Source organism: Trematomus bernacchii, unplaced genomic scaffold (genome assembly GCF_902827165.1).
Source record: "Trematomus bernacchii unplaced genomic scaffold, fTreBer1.1, whole genome shotgun sequence".
In the NCBI taxonomy this organism is placed as follows: domain Eukaryota; kingdom Metazoa; phylum Chordata; class Actinopteri; order Perciformes; family Nototheniidae; genus Trematomus; species Trematomus bernacchii.
The window spans coordinates 4,541,484-4,560,719 of record NW_022987662.1 but is presented as its reverse complement, the minus strand read 5'-3'; the positions used below and the strand labels follow the sequence as shown (position 1 = coordinate 4,560,719).

The 19,236-nt window shown below is 39.3% G+C and overlaps 1 protein-coding gene across 1 annotated transcript; it reads left to right on the top strand.

Moving 5' to 3' along the window:
* The first annotated feature begins 7,431 nt into the window (after positions 1–7,431).
* Positions 7,432–14,125, top strand: slc35f6 (solute carrier family 35 member F6). The gene is made up of 6 exons (XM_034135673.1): positions 7,432–7,654; positions 9,652–9,724; positions 11,080–11,251; positions 11,609–11,824; positions 13,061–13,171; positions 13,400–14,125. Exons 1-6 carry the CDS (start codon positions 7,578–7,580, stop codon positions 13,906–13,908), a joined length of 1,158 nt encoding a protein of 385 aa, XP_033991564.1. The 5' UTR covers positions 7,432–7,577; the 3' UTR covers positions 13,909–14,125.
* The last annotated feature ends 5,111 nt before the right edge of the window (positions 14,126–19,236 follow it).

The window sequence follows — 19,236 nt, the reverse complement described above, 5'->3', positions numbered from 1 at the left end:
GCAGTGGGACTTGAACTTGCTACCCCCTGATTTGAAGTCCAGCACACTTTCCACTGAGCCACAGCCGCCTAAGATATAACATATTATATGGTTAACTAGCATGATAAAGGATTTTGAATAGCTCATCTTGCTTTCAGTTAAACAATCTCTAAGAGTCTAACTTATTCTCAACATTTTAAGAACAAAAACAAAGTAATTTCAAAGTGTCAAACCCTGTAAATGAACCAAACAACATTACAGGTAACTACACTTTGAAGTTTTAGGTGTATCATTTAAAACAATTAAACAACTGGTTTATATAAAAGGGTTTTAAATCTCCATCTCCATAGTTCAAACCCTCACAGACATACATTTTCTGTCATTTTTTCTAAACTGATTGTGCCTTCATTCATACGGGTTTATTTATGGATTACCTGAATGGCATAAGAGGCTTTTCATGGAAATAATCCCATAAAATGTCAATCAGTCCTCGTCCTCCTAATGGGACACTACAGAATTATTATGGACTCTGTGCCATCAGTAAGAAGTTTAGGGATGAGGCAATAAATCCATAAAGGTGACGGTAATGTATTCAACAGCTAGTGACAACAACAACAACAACAACAACAACAACGATGCCATGACATTAGCAAAAATGTCAGAAGTTTATTTTGCAATGATTTATTGTGTTGGCAGTTTTGAAGAGTGATGCTATATTGGAGCGGTAACCATAATCAGGACATTTGAAATGTTTACGAATGTTTCCATAAACAACATCCACTCCTAACTCAATGTATGATTAGGTATCATTATGAGTACACATATTTAATACTAGGTATTTACATTATTACATATTATGAAGCTGACGCCTACTATCCTAAGCAACTTACATACACTCAATAACCTCTAAGGTGTGGTATCTTCAACATGTTGAATGCAGAGGGGAATCAAACTTAACAGTAGCAATATATCTGTATGAATATCAAAGTCCTTAAATGTACTACATTCAAGTGCGTTATAATCACCTATTTAGTGTTTAGAAATTATTTTTAAATGCTAAATAGAGAAGGACTTTTTTCCGGAAAACATGTGACACTTTAGCAATAAATAAAAAATATCTAACTTAATTTAGACTTCAAATCAGTTCTAAGTATTACATTCTGTTTTATGTTATTCTATCTATTAAATTATAGTTCATACAATGTTATTATTCCTGGAACTTACTTGCACCATTATGTGTGTTGCACTACTATGTATTTTTCTTTTTATATTAAGTATATGTTGCATTGTTGGAGAAGGTCATTGATAGATTTTCAATGCCAAATATAAACTGTAGCTATTGTGCATTTGACAAATAAAGCCTTTCAACTCTCTGAAGTAATAAAAGGTCATTAGATTATATGGCAGATAAAGTGTCTGCAGGTGATCTTTGTTCAGGTTATGTAACAGTCGCAGGGTCATCAGTGATATCTGAAGCATGCACAGGTGAGCATTGCTGAGCGTTCATCATGAATAATTCTGCGGTCAGAAAAGTTGTCACCTCTCACATGAAGCTTTTCAACAAGCTGTGTCCCGCCTCAGTCTGATGACCCTGCCATGTGACGGTTCAGAGCTCTGGGATGAGCTGCGTGTCGCAGAAAGTGCTGTCCCGCCACCTTTCCCTCCCGCAGGTCCAACCTCACACCACTGGAAGTTGGCTGTCAATCAAATATTTCCGGACCATTCAGCGTGAAATGCTGAAGCTCCTGGGCACTCATATTTCTTTCATGGCTGCCACAGATGTTGTGACTATTTCAAGAGCGGATTTGAAGAATTACAGGCTCACTGAAGATGATGTTTAGCAAATAACCTGCAGGACATGCATTTATTGTGTTGGCAGTTTGTTCATTGTGGCATGGAGAAGCTGGACCTTATACCTTACTTATCTGCTATGGTATGTAATGGACAAAACCCCCAAATAATACATTTTCTTCAAATATAAAGCAGCTAATGCGTGTGTATTTTGGTATATTTTAAACATACAACTATTTTCACATCATTTTAGGTTTTGTTATGCCACTAGCAGGGCAAAATGTTAACTTTGTCAACATTATCACAACATTGCCATTAGTCATTCAAGTTCCCAAAAGGATACACCTTTTGCTTTCTTTTTTAGATTGTTTTAGATTTTTTAATAGTTTTCCAAAACATTTTGTTTGGACCCTTATGGGCCACTGAAGGTGAGACTTTGGAGGTCCTCTGGCGTTCATTGAGCAGCACCAGCAGATTGAAATCTTTGATTTCTACTCAAATAATATGAAAACTAATAATAAGATTGCTATATTCTACTTCAGTTATATAATCCAGCACTTGTTTTGTCTAGGTATCTTTATTAAAAATATGTCCTTATTCTATGAGACACACATGCAGACAATCTACTAGTCTGCCCCAGTTTCTTGCATTCATAACAGCACTTGAACAGAGTTATGAAAGGTAAGTATTAAGTGATTTTACTTCAGGCTGCCTTGAGAGGAGAGATGACACATTTCATAAAGATACAGAGCGAGCGTCTCCTTGATCTCATCAGCTGTCTGGAAGAGAGGAGACTGAGGAGAGTGAAACAAAGAGAAGAGCTCATATACAAATCTTAACTTTTCTTCCATTTGGTGTGTGCACTGCAATTGGAGTGTTAAAGCTATTAACCTACAGATCCCTACTTAACTTAAATTCAAATGTATATCCTTGACATCGGCCCTTCATTTTTCGTTTTTTGAAAAGCCTGAAATTGACATCATAGGCGCTGAGGGACATCATCTTCATGGGAAAGTGAGAGCATGTTCTAATTTTAAGCAATGTGAGGCCACAGATGGGGAAAATGTACTGTGGTCCCACTTTCAAATCCTGGCTGTCTATCTGGTCTTTAGCGCCCCCTGCTGTTTACCCATGATGCAAATTTACAAAGATTTGATACAAGTACTCAAGACTCAACCTTAGGGTATACAGTAGTGCAGTGGCGGCCGGTGGTCTTTTTTTTTGGTGGGGCTCTTGACGTACTGTAAGTGACCTACCTGGGGGGTCCGGGGGGTTTCCCCCCGGAATTTTTTTTCGAGAAATGACCCCTTAAATGATGACTTCTGGTGATGTTAGAGGGGGGGCGAAAGGAGAAATCGAGGCTTAAAAATATGAGAAGACTGATCAATACCTCCATAATCTTCAGTGTGGAAAATATTATTTATCAACCTGAACATCTACTACTTTACCAGGAATTTGTGTTCTCAGAACTGGTCTGTTTTTTTCTTTCTTAAAACTGTTCATGTTTTATGAACCAACACCTTCACCAAGTAGCTTTACAGTGAACTGCATGTGAGATATAAAATTAATAGCATCTTTTCAGTAGCATTAATTATAAATATTTAAGTGGTTCAATACAAGTCACTACAGCATTTCAAACTGAACTGTGAATAAATGCAATTTAAAAAAAATAACCACAGCACAAAATGTCATAAATTGTGTTTTTTCTTTGTTTCTCTGAGGATTATTTACAAACAGGCTTATTTACATATAGCAATAACTCAGAAATGAAAAAGCTACATCGTCTAACACGAACAACCACTTAGCATAATGATAATATATGTGTTATGTACAATGTAACTGGCAAGGCTAGAGCAAGAAAGAACATAAAGTTTGCAAAAGGTTTAAATAACTTCAAGTATCTGTCTTCAGATTACGTGGAGGTTTTAGTCCGATGGGAAGCAGATTTTAAGCGACACCGAAGATAAACCAAAAATGTGGTGGAGCTGCAAACCGTGTAGTGTTGCTGGGACAGAATAGGAGCTATAACCGTTGGAAAATACATCACAGACAATGCAACAAACGTGGAGACAGAACAATCACTTCTGTGATAAATGCCCACTTATTAATAAACTTCTAACAACCATGGGAAACCTCCTCTCTACATATAAAGTGATATCCAAGCATGGGAAACAAAAGACAGCATTTACCTGTTTGCATCCAGCTAGCCAAGCCTTTTTTGTGTACCAGCTACTTGCGAAGCCTCATGTATACGTTTTGTCTTTTTCACGAGATTGCTGCGATATATTCAAATCGGGTTGGTCCGGTCCAAGGTCTTTAAGCAACAATTTATCTGCCAAACTTCTCCTTTCGAAAGGATTGGAGATTAGCTCTTGAACAGAATTAGGCGGGGACCGAGGTCCGGAGACTCCACCTGCACACGAAGCCATCCTCATCAACTACTGCGTCAACCGGATACGAGTCACTGTCCAAACTACTCACAGACTGCACTGGGCGCTGACATTGGCACCCGGTGACCGTCATCTTTGACGACGCTGATTGGCTGAAATTATATTTTCGCGGCATAGTTTACACGTTACAGATAGCAACAGTCAGCTGCTAGTGGCTGCTGCTGCACTGGTTGAAGGCTCCTCTCTTAGCGCCCAGACGAGAGAAGGTGCATGGGCAAGGCCAGGCAGGAAACATGTGACTTATCAGTAACTTTAGACATCGTAACACAATTTTAAACGAGATTTTATTGTAGATTATACATTTTACTGATACCAATTATATAATATTTACCTTGTTCATTAAAAATAAAAATAAAAATATATATTTTTTTTTAAACATTTTTTTTTTTTTTTTTTTTAATTTTAATTTTTTTTTTTTTTTTTTTTTTTCAATATGGGAAGAGGTGGGGCGGCGCCCCTAGCGCCCCTATGGACCGGCCGCCACTGCAGTAGTGATGTTAAGATTCACCGATTCGCATCGGTGCACCGGCATAAACGTACAAGATGCGAGTGCACCGGTTGAAAGAGTGCACATCGGCTACAGTTTGGGTTGAACTCGCGATGCATCGATTGTGGCGTCTCTTTGCATCGGTAAAAACCGATTAATTCTAATAATATTATCATCCACTTGTCAGCACTCTGCAGAGACGATCTTTGATTTTAACTGGATGGCCTACCTGCCTGTCAGCCTTCCATCTGTGCACAAACTTATCTCGTGCCCTCATTGATCATGTGCGCGTTCGTGTGTGTTGGAGGAGGGGCTCTGTAAGGAAGTCTGAAGGAAGAGGCAGATTTTTTCCGGTTGTGTACTTTCAAATTCTAGCGCACTCGAGCTGGTTTCTCCAAAATTACATGCCCCACCTTTAAGTAACCAATTTGATATATTTTCATGGGGCCCAAAATCCCTGGCGGCGCCCCTGAGCTTATCGCAACTTTTTTTTTTCACGCTCCGCTGGCTAACAGTTCTACCCAGGGTTCGAGTTATAAACTGAGCTCTATGGGGGTCTTTAAAACTAACGTGTGCCGTGCGCACACACGCACACACTCAAACATTATACACCCAGGCAGCAGTGGCGGAGCTGGGAGGGGTGGCTGGGGGCCACCCCCAGCTGAATTCTGGCCACCCTATTGGCCACCCCAAACACCCTCACCACGGGGGCCCAAACTATTTTAGTAAAAAGTTTAAGTAACCTTTCATCATTCATCAAGAATTAACATTAATAGGCCGACGTTATATCGATAATGTACTCACTAAACTTACACTTAATTTAACTTACAAAAGTTAATTATCCAAAGCCTCTGTACTAGGGATGTTAAGATTCACCGATTCGCATCGGTGCACCGGCATAAACGTTCAAGATGCGAGTGCACCGGTTGAAAGAGTGCACATCGGCTACAGTTTGGGTTGAACTCGCGATGCATCGATTGTAGCGTCTTTGCATCGGTAAAAAAACGATTCATTCATATAATATCCTCTCATCCTGTCAGCACTCAGCAGAGACGATCTTTGCTCCGCACTACGGAGGCCGAGAGTCTCAGTTATCAACAAACATGGAAGTCGAGGAGAAAGAGATACACAGCGCACCGAAAAATACCTACAAATCAAACGTTTGGCAACAATTCGGATTTTTCAAGAAAGACGGACAACTTGAAAAATCGCTCGCAAATTGTAAACGATGCCGTGCCGCTTTAAAGTACACAAGTAGTACGAGGAACTTAGCGACGCACATAAAGACGCAACATGGGGTCTGAAAAGAGAAACCTGAAAGTAAGACATATGAGTTCAATCACTCAGTGAGGTGTAATGTCAGAGAGAGTGGTGTTTAGTTTACAGCAGCCTGTGACTGCCAATAATAGTTTACATGTCTTCCTTACAATTGTAAGCAGTTATGAAATACCTGTTTGTGAAAGGTTATTTGTATTTGTTATTGTTCATATAGAAACCACACCACTGCTTTCTGCTCACTGGTGAGTTAGCCTATGAATGAGTGTTAAGCACATCAGGCTGGCAGTTGTATGGGCATTGCACTATGGTAGTTGTTATTTGCACATTGTTAATCATGGTCAATGCATCCTTAAATTGTTTAACTGTGAGGTGTTATACAATTGTACTGTACTCTGGAGAGTTTTTTAAGGTAAAAAAGGTAAAAAAGAAACAGCATAATGGGATGTGCAGTACTAGTAGAGAGAACCAAATATGTAAAGCACCTTTTTGTTAATGTATGATTTGCTGCATATAAGGAATACAACAAAATCCTCTGTCGTACCATATTGAAGTATCATTATTTTGCATCGTGTTGAATCGCATCGTATCGCCCCGTATCGCATAATGTTGAATCAAATCGTATCGAACTGTATCGCAACAGGGGTGAATCGTATCGTATCGCACCGCCTGGTGTTTCAAATGTATCGTTAATGTATCGTATCGTTGGCAACGTATCGAGATGCACATCGCATCGGCCTCAGTGATGGAGATGCACATCCCTAGTATACAGAGAAACAGGAGTATGATTTTTTTTAATTAAATCTTTCAAAAATAAAATAAAAATATATATAAAAATGGAAAGACAATGTTATTACTTGTTTTATGTGTTAACAAGTTTAAAGTATGAATATATATGTTTAATTCACTTCAAAAGTCCAGTGCTATTTGGGGTAATTTTTATTTATTTAAGTTAGTGTCCACTTAGTTGACCATATTTAATCTATAAATGTTCAATTAATTAATCTTGTATTTTTCATGTTCAATATTTACAATGACTTTTTCCACTAAATTCCGTTACTAAATACTATACACAAAAGATATGCCTAATCTTTTATTCCACTCTAAAAACGTAAATGTATACGATGGCATAACAAACGCGTAAACGTGTCTGGTTCACCATTTAAAAAAAAGAGAATTATATATCTAAATATTTGGAGAAATAATCATTTACTTTTTTCTTTTTTGGATATATATGTTGAGTAAAACTTTATTTTTATTTTGTATTTATTAAATAGCATATATGAAGCACTTATATTTTTTATTCAAAACATTGGACATCAGGGGTAAACATATAAAGTAATAAAAGAACACATTTAAAAAATACAAATAACAATTCTGTTAAGTTTCGCCCAGAGCCGTATAATTCTATCAGCTCTGGTTTCGCCTATCAATCATTGCGTCACTTCCGGGTGCGGTCAGCTGACTGTGGTCATGTGGCGTTTAAAGTCAGAGGAGATCCCACGGAGAATTGAGTGAACAACAACCGGGGTTCCTTCAAACAAACAAACAACAGCTCGGCGTTCCCGGTGTGTTTGTCCCGCTCACACTGCATCATGGCCTGGACTAAATACCAGCTGTTCCTCGCCGGACTTATGCTAACAACCGGCTCTCTCAACACATTATCGGCAAAGTGAGTAAATTAGATTAAGTCTTTATACTGGAGTCATGTAAATTTACAGTTAACCTTTCACTGTAATTCACCGGTAAAACAGCTGGTACACAGTTGAAACACTGCACGTCAACGGTTGTTAGCTTAAGTGCTTTTTTTAGCGAATTATCAAACCACACTAGCTTCTTTATTACATGTTTAACTATTCTTATGTGTTAACGCATTGTTAGCCTGTTAGCTTTACAGACGTCTGATAAACATCCATATCAGGCTGAGTGAAAGGAAGCGACAGAAAGCTAATGTGTGTGAGGATAGCAGTTAGGATTTGTTTGACAAACTTGCTGCCAGGAAGCAAATCATTATGCGCAGACTATAGTGAAGTTATTTCACATTATCTTGCTCTGTAATGGTATAACACCTTTATCACGCGTTATCTGTGTTTTAGACTGATCAAAGGGAATAGCCTCTTTCTGTAGGTCACAGGTAAATCCAGCAGCTGACAGACATTTTCATCTCTATAAAGTCTGACTTTGGACTTTCACTTTAATTTAATCAGAAAATAGTATTAAAAAAACGTGATATGTTTTAAAATGACTTGTTTTGTTCAACCAATAGTCCAAAATGCACCTTTTATGTTCAATGAGAGAAACATCTGTTTGGTTGTGATATGACTTTTTAAACTTTCAATGTGGCTTTTATAATTGCTCATGCAAACCCAAAAACCCAGTCCTGCCCTTTGCACATAAATCATTGATAATAAAGTATTTTTTAAAGTATTTTCTGAAACATTTTTGTTGAGATCATTTTCTCTGGAAAGTTTGATTTGAAATGCCAACCATTATCCTATTAAGAGCTGCACATGTTTTATATTTTGTAACCATTAACCTGCAGATACATTTTTCAATTAATTTGTTTCCGTTCGACCTTTAGAAATATGTCCAATCCCCAAAAGGATTATTTAGTATTGTATTCTTGATTGGAACACTTGAATGATTTATCGCAATGATTCATTTAAGTAATCTCTTATTGTTGTCACGATAGGAAGAGGTTTCCTTTTTTGGTGAAACAAGAAAATCAGCTATTTTAACTTCCCCAATAATCTGTGATGTCAGCTCTCTGCAGCCTGAAACACACGGCTGCTGTCTTTTTGTGGGTTTTGCCAGATTAACAAAACCCCAAAATGTTAAATTAATCACTGTTTGAGTGGTAATGTGTCAGACAAAGCAAGTTGTGTCATGTCGCTCAGAGAAGAATATCAGAAACAAACCGGTAGAGTTTCACTGCAGTCACCTGACACCAGCGTCGTCAAAGTGCTGCCTCACTGAGTTTATTAAAGCCCTACATAGCAAGGTTGATAGTTTGGTGTTACTTCCCTCTTTGCTTTCATGCAAACATGTGTGACCAGTCTCCACAAAATAAGCAGGAGTAGCAGATTTGGATCAAGTTTCCTTCTTGTATTGATGAGCTCAGAAGTTGTGACATTTGAAGGAAGTGCTGCGTCATCACATCTCAGGACCACATTCCCTTGTCTTGCATTTTGCAGCAGACAGGACGCTCACATGCTGATCATGCTTCCTCCGACTCTCTGACAATAAAAGATCCTCTTACTCATTAACTTCATCAAATAATTTGGTCTGACTTTACAGGGTTTTATGTGCGGGCGCAGTGGAACAAATGTTAGCTGTTGGTCAGGAAGACTTCCAAATGTTTGCTGCACAAAACTCATTTTCAGACCCACATAGATGTTTTAAACATACTGAAATAGGTACAAATATAGTGGGTGTAGATCTGAGTTGTTTTCCATTCATCAGTTTCCAGATTTGATTATTAAAATATCAGAAAAAAGTGAAAAATACATGGGATCATTTTCTTACAGCCTAAAAAAAACAAAAAAAACAACACATATTTCCAGTTGAATATGATATATGAATGACAAAGATAGCAAGGTGTTTTATATGCTTACTTGGATTTATGTAGTAGATGTAAATACATTTTAATAACGTCTCCTTGTCTGACAGATGGGCGGACATGTTCTCAGCGAAGGGATGCCATGATGACCCCGAACATGCTTTTGCTCACCCGTTTGTTCAGGTAAATTAATAAACTGCAGGTGACTGTATTGTATCCCATTTGCCCAAAGAAGGGAAACAACGGTTGAACCTCAATTCTTTCTTGGTACACACAAAGTGTGTCTGTAACATAACTAGAAAATGCATGTCCTGCTGAAAATGCGTGTGAATGCTGTAAACTGTGTACATTTGTTGCTGAAAATGAAAGCTGAATATGTTATTAGTTGAATGGTCTCTGTAGCTGCTTTTAGCTACAGAAACCAAGTAAGTGTGTTGCTGAACTTAGCGGAGAAATGCAGAAAAGTAAAATGATTTGAATCAAAATTGTTACAGCTCAAATGCATTGCAATGACTTTGTTGAAAACTTGAAAGTGAAATGTTAAACTGGAAGAGTAGGAAAAATAGTGAAGAAGCTTAATATTTAAAAGAAAAGGTTTAAAAAAGGTATAAACAACTAAATGTATAGCCTCAATGTCCTGAAATAGCTGAATGGTTTCTGTAGCAGAAAGTAGGCTGAAGGAGTTAGATATTACATGTAAGTAGTAGTGAATGAATGTGTATTAAGAAGAGAAAAGAAAGTAAAAACACTTTGAAAAGCATCAGAATATTTTAACTGTAAACTTTTGAACTAAAACCAAACGTCACCAATAATGTATAAAATATGTGGAACGTGTTGAAGTCAGTATGAAGTCTCCATCAGACAGAAAATAATAGGCTGAGACAGTCTTTAAACTCCAGTCTGTGGGTGTTTCTCAATGTAGAGTACGCTTGCTTGGTAGCACATGTCTTCCGAGTCACTTCCTTCAGAAGCGAGTCAAGAATACTTCCTGGCATTCGGAAAATGAAGAATGGAACAGGCTAGCAAGTGTGCAGCTGTGCGTCATATGAGAGGCCCCGCCTTACATCTTCCGCCACAGATTTGGGGAAATTGGTCCGTGCGCAAAGCATTGTGGGGATTTTAAGACCGCGGAGTCTACACATGTGCAGCCTCGAAATTTCTCCAAACGAAGTACGCCGGGCTCGGTAGATTTCCAAGTATGCTGGACATTGGAACAGTACTTCGGCGGCACTCAATGACGTAGTATGCTTGAAATAGTGGCTCTGGAGCAGCTTTACTCGAGATTGAGAAACACCCTGTGTCTTTGTGTTTGAGGTGACAACGTTATCAAACACATGTGTACGTGAGCCCAGAGATCATATCCAGTATATGCAGATGTACGTCTTAGCATTTAAAATAATCATACCTCTTGAAATTGATATGCATTTAAAGTCAAACAATGCATTTGTTCAATTATAAGCTGTAAGTTAAATCCGATCAGTAGTTATTTAAATCAAAAGGTGAATTATAATCCATGTCTCCCCCCTCTCTCTGTCCAGGCGGTGGGAATGTTTATGGGGGAGTTCAGCTGTCTCGCCGTCTTCTACATTTTACTCTGCACTGACAGACGTAGACCCGAGCCCCGGATGAACCCCGGCCAGAGCTTCAACCCTCTGCTCTTCTTCGCCCCCGCCATGTGTGACATGACGGCCACCTCCATCATGTATGTTGGTAAGTGACCCAAACAAACAAACAAACAAAAACACCTGCTGGGAGGTTATGTAACGGTGACGAGAGACTCCACAGTGGTCATGTGATGTTTTTTGGTGGACATTAGCATTTGAAACTTGTTTCCTGATCTATAGTGTCCTTCAAAGGTCAAATGTAGTGACTTTGTTCACATTTGCAAAAACACAACAGATTATCTACTTCTGTTTAAAGAATCCATTCGTCAGGAAGCAGATAAATAGATTAGAGATAATGTTGTTTTTCTCTGCGTGGTATGTAGCCAATACCTTTTAGCCTTTTAGAGCAGCATGAGATTATTTATGTCTATTAATACACATTTCTTCTGGGTTTTTTTTGCAGCTCTCAACATGACCAGCGCCTCCAGCTTCCAGATGCTGCGGGGAGCCGTCATCATCTTCACCGGCCTGCTCTCCGTGACGTTCCTGGGCCGACGACTGCAGAAGAGCCAGTGGCTCGGCATCCTCACCACCATCGTGGGCCTCATCATCGTCGGCCTCGCTGACTTCTTCAGCAAACACAAAGACGACACGCACAAACTCAGCGACGTCATCACAGGTGAGGAGGATTTTCAACACCCTAGGTCGGCAACAGGCGGCCCACGGGCCCGCCAGCAATAATATTTGGCCCGGAAAATTAGCTTTGTTTTGAAAGAAAAGTTTTGGCTCATCGGACATTTATGAGAGTAAATCCCTAATGTCCGAGTGCAAGTGAATGCAGCACAAGACTCGATCCTTGTAACCCCTCCCCCGGCCCTGGCACTAGCATGGTAATGTGATTGGCGGCGATTTCATTTGAACGGGACGGCGACAGAGAAGAGACTGTCAAGTTTGGCTGTACTCGGCATTGAATCAAAACGCACTAAAGCTTTGGATCTTAATACGTTTGTGAGGCGTTTTGCTGAACAACATGGTAATCACCGCATTCAGCTGTTATAGGCATGCCAACTTGATGCTCTGCTCACGGATGCTCTGCTCACGATGAGCATAAAAAACTGTTAAGATGATGACCTTATGTGTGTATATATTTCTTTTTCTTTGTCTGCCCCCAAAAAACAGTTTTAAGTCCTGAGAAAGTCAAATAAGACGGTGTGTAAAACACTGCCCAGCCCAAAAAACTAGGCCAGTAGGTAAGGGCATTCCACTGGATAATTACTGCAGCGATTTTAACAATCAATGACTTAAATTAGCCTTTGATTATGTTCTGGCCTGCCATCTAGTGGCTCAGAAATGTTTGGGCCCAAGGCCAAACTTACTTGCCGACCCCTAGCCTAGAGCTTTGTAGAGTCAGAATATATTGAAAAAAGAAAGATTTAATGTGCAAAAACATGTTTGCTTCAGTCTGTATTTGTTTTTGTTTAGCCTTTGAAAAACATTGCATCTCAGATTAGCTGGATCCACATTTTAAATAGCAATGTGCCAGGTACAGGTGCACCTGGCTTTTAAAGGGAATGAGGGATGAGTCTCTGATTGGTTGATTTCCCAGGTTCACCCAGAATACACCTGTTTTGCCTTAATTTGCATCAATATTTAGTTTTGTTTATTAAGCAAACAGGGAATTTAACACGCTATGAATGCACCTGTGCCGTGTTCTTATGACCATGCATTATGGATACTTTAAAACTGGGCTCAAGGGGTTCCAGAAAAGAAAAGCAAACTAAATGTAGCCTTTTATATATAGCCGTAAAGAACCAGTATCTACTACTCGCACCTGTACAAGCACCATAAAGAACTAAGCCTCAACCTCATTACAATATTAAAATGTTTTAACCACTTCCTCTTTTCGGTCCTGCAGGAGATCTTCTGATCATCATGGCGCAGGTCATCGTTTCAGTGCAGATGGTTCTGGAGGAAAAGTTTGTCTACAAACACGACGTCCATCCTCTCAAAGCTGTTGGGACTGAGGGTAAGACAGTCATTCATCTGAAGTCTACATGATAGATGTGATTTAGGACAACAAAAGGGTACATTTGCACCTAAAACTCTCACACACACACACAGGAATGTGATGAATGTAGATATGTTGAGAGTGTAGCCACATATATTAAAACCTACAGATTTTGAAGGATCACCTGAAAGAAAAAAAGTTAAACTGTAGATATGTAACATTTAAAATTCTGCTCTCTATCTCCAGGTTTCTTCGGGTTTGTCGTCCTGTCGCTGCTTCTCATCCCGATGTATTTCATCCACGTGGGAAACTTCAGCGACAACCCTCGGCAGGTCCTGGAGGACGCGCTGGACGCCTTCTGTCAGATCGGCCACGAGCCTCTCATCCTGCTGGCTCTGCTGGGCAACACCGTCAGCATCGCCTTCTTCAACTTCGCCGGCATCAGCGTCACCAAGGAGATCAGCGCCACCACGCGCATGGTGCTGGACAGCCTGCGCACGCTGGTCATCTGGGTGGTGAGCCTGGCGCTGGGCTGGGAGCAGTTCCACGGCCTGCAGGTGGTGGGCTTCCTGGTGCTGCTGGTGGGCACGGCGCTCTACAACGGGCTGCACCGCCCCCTGCTGGCCAGGATACCCTGCTGCGCCCATCTGGTGGCCACCGAGGAGGAGGAGGAGGAGGAGGAGGGGAGGGACAGCCCGGGGGAGAGGGAGAGACTGCTGGGGGACGGCAGGGTGCAGACCCCGGACGAGAGCTAAAACAAGACGACACTCTGTGGAGGACTCTGTCAGGGATAGTCTGTTTTTTAAATATGTTCCTTTCTCAGATTTGACACAATATGGTATAACATCTGGGAGTGGGCAAGCTCTTTAAGAGGACACACGGGTAGTTGGTTAGACCCTCCAGAAAAACGCGGGCTAAAATCCTTGATTATGCGGGCTAAAATCCTTGATTATGCGGGCTAAAATCCTTGATTATGCGGGCTAAAATCCTTGATTATGCGATTAAACATGCGGGGTTTTTATGTGATTTTATGCGGTGAAGTTGCGAAATATGCGGAAATATGCTAAATATGCGAAAAGTTGCGGAAAAAAGGTGATTCTTCTCCCACACCCTGTTACTAGGCTACTACTGAATGAAAGTGAGCCCTTTTAAAGAGTTCCTATGATAAACAAGCATACTAGAAGCAAGCTACATCACAAAGTGTTATTTATGTATTTATATATGGGCTATTTTAATCACTCTCTCACACACACACACACACACACACACACACACACACACTCTTCTCCGCCTCATTCTGTTTTCATTTACTCGTTCGTTATCTGACCAGCTTCAATCTTGTAGGCTACTCACCTCGTTTCTTGTAGCCCTCGAAAGGGTTTTGGAGGTTGATGCCTCGGTGAACGCGAGTTGTTTGGCTTTCTTGTCCGCAGCAGCAGAAAGCATTTTCGAATGTTTGAATGAATCAAAGTGGGTCGTCACCGTCGATTTTCTCTTATGTTCCAACACACAGTTGCACGGGGTGCAGAATAGTTTCCCCCCACTTTCGTGCAAGACATCGGCGTACTGCTTTGCCCGGTCTTTAGCAGAAATGTTCGTAGGCAAATGAGATGGATTCGATTTGTTCATCTTGGTCAGAGCCGTATAATAGTATATAATAATAATAATAGTATAATAGTATATAATAATCTATATGGCGCTGATCTTGTTGTTTTCTCTCTCGTGTGAGTTCCACACATTCACTCTACGGTGTTGTTTACCTGCGCGAGCTGATGACATCACTACTTCACGTTAACTTTTTTTTCCCTCAATTTTGTGTGGAAAAATGCGGGGATTATGCAACCTTTTAATAAATATGTGCCTTTTTAAAAATCTGCGCCATTTTGCTGATTATGCGGTAAATTATGCGATCGCATAATCGCGTTTTTCTGGAGGGTCTAGTTGGTATCCATTTTCTAATCTCTGGGCAAATAACTCGGATGGTAGAGTGTGATGTCTAGAAGAGATTTTATTTTACAATACGGTTTTTTACAGGGATTTATTCAAGTGAGAAATGGAAAATGAATTTCTCAAACACAACTAAAGTCTCAACATTAGCTCCTTACCCCTTAAAATACTTGAACTGACAACTTCTCTATTTAGTGCTTAATCTCTAAAACAAACTGTCAGACAAGATGAAAAAACTTACTTGAACTTTTATTCAGATTTTCTTAAATTGATGGAGAAGCTTCTTGTTTATGATTTTAAAAAAGAAGATGCTTTGGGAGCGGGGTGCAGACGGGACACAAGAGCTACATTTTGAGGACTCTTCGTCAAAGTCTTTGCACATTTGACAGGGATAGTCACACTTACACACTATTTTATAACATGTGGGAGTGGGCAAGCTCTTTTAGAGGACACAACGGTACTTAGTATTAATCTTCTACCAAACTATTTGCAAGAAAGACCAAGAGTTACCTGATTTTTTTTTATCTTTAAGGGATTTATTCAAGATGGAAATGGACAGTAACTTTTTTTAACAAGATAACAATTAAATCCCGGCATTTGATCCTGACATACATATATTACATACTTAAACTGACTTTTTTAATTTAGTAAAACCTGGGTTAACAATGAAGAAATGTCAACTTCCATTTAGTTTTGTTCAGATGTTCTTAAATCGATGGATATGTTGTTTTTGATAATATTTTTAGAACGGGTTTTTATTGTTTAATTGTTGCTGTGCAGTATGATTGTGCCAAAATATTTTCACTGAACCAACAGAGACGGGAGTTTCAGAAGTTCAACATTTTCTATTTAATCAAACAGAAGTCGTTTATTTGTTTAGTTAAAGGTGGGGTAGGTAAGTTTGAGAAACCGGCTCGAGATACACTTTTTGTTATATTCCATGGAATGCTCTTAACATCCCGATAGCAATGAATATCTTAAGTGCTTTGACAAAAAATCCATCAAAAAATGTCATCTGTAGAAGCCGTAGTACTGTGAAAAGCACGACCAATCATTTTAGCCGACCCGGCTAAAGTAACTGGATGGCCTACCTGCCTGTCAGCCTTCCATCTGTGCACAAACTTATCTCGTGCCCTCATTGGTCATGTGCGCATTCGTGTGTGTTGGAGGAGGGGCTCTGTAAGGAAGTAGCAGATTTCTTCCGGCTGTATATTTTCAAATTCTAGCGCACTCGAGCTGGTTTCTCAAATTACCTACACCACCTTTAAAAAAGAAAATAATTGAATGAGTGCAGAAATCAGTTTTTCAAATGTCTGTATATTCGCTTTCTGCCATTTCAATTTGTGTTGATTTAGTTGTACAGACGGACATGTATCAAAAGGTCTAAATCCTGATTCTCATCTCTATTTAGTGTTTTAAAGGCTGTAACGTACACTAAGAAAAAAGGGAACTGTCATTTAATCACACTTGTTGAATGATGTATTAGCATTTTTACTCAGGCATTTGTAGATCTGCAGTCAATGGATGTAATGTGATATGATGTAATGACAAAAAAGAGATTTTTTTTTAAATACACTTTTAAAACAACCTACAAAGTCTTATACAATGTTTTTGTTGCTTGTAAAATATTTGCATAACAGTTGACCCAAAGAAACATGACAAATATGTTTCTTTCCAGCTTCCCTTCGGTGAGTATTTGCAGATTTTTAGTTAATTGAATATTTTTCAAAATGTTTGCCCTGAAAAAAGATATGTGAAAATAGGCTTTCATTAGTTCAATTATATGAAAAGATTACAGCAGAATAATTGATAATGACAATAACCATTTGTTGTGTTTTTTACAGTGTTTGCTTACTAACATAGTTTGGATTGATCAGGTGTTCATCCGAGGGGAAAAGGGAAGACCGTAATGATATTGGACGCTTTATTTCACTCTTTAAAATGTTTTTTAATTATGTTAAATGGATGTATAATGAAATAGCATTACATTAGTTTCTCTTCTTACAGAATCCCAGTTTCCAATAAGATGAAATTCAGACACATTAGTGATGAAGACATTCAGCAGTGGGTGATTGTGATGATTCGGTGTCACCGCTCGGAGCGGCAGCAGCTGACACCTGCCGACACTTCCTGAGTCAGAGCTGCTTCCTCCCTGAAGACCGCTCCTGTGCTTTAATGGAGGTCAAAGGTTAAACGCAGAAATCCCCCTGAGATCTCCACACACGACCCCCGTCCAGCTCCAGGAACAGGATGAAGGAAAAAGTGCTAATTGACCAAACACACACGAACACACTGATTGAGAAGTCAATGTCGTACAACAACTATAACCAGCTGCACAAGAGGGTTGACTTTAATGCAGTTTGTCAAGAGCACCTTGATGACATGAACAAAATAAATCCAAAATGTCCCATTTACATTTTGTAATCACTTATATATATATATATAGATGTACAGAGGAGATCGATTATGGGTCCTGCTTAATTGTGTTTTTTTGTATTATCATATTTTATTAGGTTCCTTTTTAAAGCAGTTTTTCAGTTTTAAATTAACACACAAACACACATTGATTGTCACATTAGAACACGACATGACCACTAGATGGCAGCATTTTACTAAGAAATGAACACAGCTCCTCGTTTTGTGTTCTGGTTATGGGCAGCTGCCTTGATTGAGGAAAGGAGACATTATCTACGGTAACATCATACGTACTAAGCGACAAGTCTTAATTGTAAACGTTTTTGTAGAGAGATATTCAAATGGCTATACATATCCTATATTTTGTATGATGCACAATCCACTGGACGAAATATTAGTAATCCTAAAAAACTTCATGTAGCAATATCTTCTAGAATATTACGTTGAACATTGCATATCAGAGTTGTATGAAAACGTTATTATTTATATATTACAAAATGTAATAAAGTCTACTTTCTCTTTTTTAGAATAAACTACATATTACTTTTAATGTTAAGTGTATTTTACTGGGTTAGGAGCCAGCGTGAGCATAAAGCAACACAGATGTAAAGCAGATTCTCTTTTAGGGAGATGTGGTGCAGAGTTGGATCAGGATTTACAGCCTCTGATAATAAAAAAAAAGGGGGGATTAAAATAAAGTAAGCCAAAACAGTAGAGAAGAGACTCCTGGGACAGCATGGAAAAACATTTACAGTAGCTCTTTTCTGGACAAATATGTCCCAATGCGATGTGTCCTCCCCCGAGACAAATTGACCTGCTGCTTAAACCCAGAGCAGAAAATAAGCCTGTGAAAAAGATAGATGGATCTACTTTTCTAACTATCAATGTACAGAAATCAGCCTTTTTTGATTTGATACACACTAATGATGTTTTAAATAAAGATCTTTATATAATTGATGTCATGTTTTCAGGAGATCTTGTTTTGCATCTTCAGACCTGCTGCTGCTGTTTGGAGTTTCTCAGTTGATGAATCGTAGGCCTATTTTTCCGTCTATGCTGCGGATTGATATGCCGAGATGTGAACCATTGCTGCTGCACGGTGAGATGCTCTGCTCTGCGTCAGATTGCAAAAGCAAACTGTCCTTATTATTGCATTACCTAAAACATTTCTGCACAAATTACGCATGCGGAACAATGCTTAGACACATATCTAATCCTGAATTATAACATTTTTTAACTAGAAATCCAATGCAAAATGGGCGGGGGGAAAGGAAACAAGTTAACATTGATTGTTAATGTGTGTATTTTATATGATCTGCTGTATTGTCCCTTGTTTAAAAACGCATTTCAAAGCATATCTGACATATTTTTCCCAGTGTTGTATTCTCCTTATGCAGCTCGCTTCAGCAGCAGCAGGCCTAATGGTTTGTTATTATGACCTTTTGTGTTTCCATTAGTCTCCTCCTGCAGTATTTGGCTTACAGCTCGTGATTTAACCGTGTGTACATTTGCACACTGGAGCTGCAGAGGGCCCTGAACCTGCCGCACAAGAGGCGACTTTAATCTGTCCCAACGTAAACACGTGGCTTTGCTCAAAGGCACTGAGTCACCATCATATTTAAAAGCTTCCATTAAAGCGGCTCCTTTAGCGTGTTTACAGCGGAGGGCACAGCGGGGTGAGTGTGATTAGTCTAGCACTCCAATGTCCAGATAATGACCAC

Excerpts from the sequence above, each read along its gene's own strand:
- slc35f6 (XM_034135673.1), top strand. The coding sequence starts at position 7,578 with ATGGCCTGGACTAAATACCAGCTGTTCCTCGCCGGACTTATGCTAACA. Across the intron at positions 11,252-11,608 it reads CACCTCCATCATGTATGTTG|CTCTCAACATGACCAGCGCC; the intron begins GTAAGTGACCCA and ends TTTTTTTTGCAG. Across the intron at positions 13,172-13,399 it reads CAAAGCTGTTGGGACTGAGG|GTTTCTTCGGGTTTGTCGTC; the intron begins GTAAGACAGTCA and ends CTCTATCTCCAG.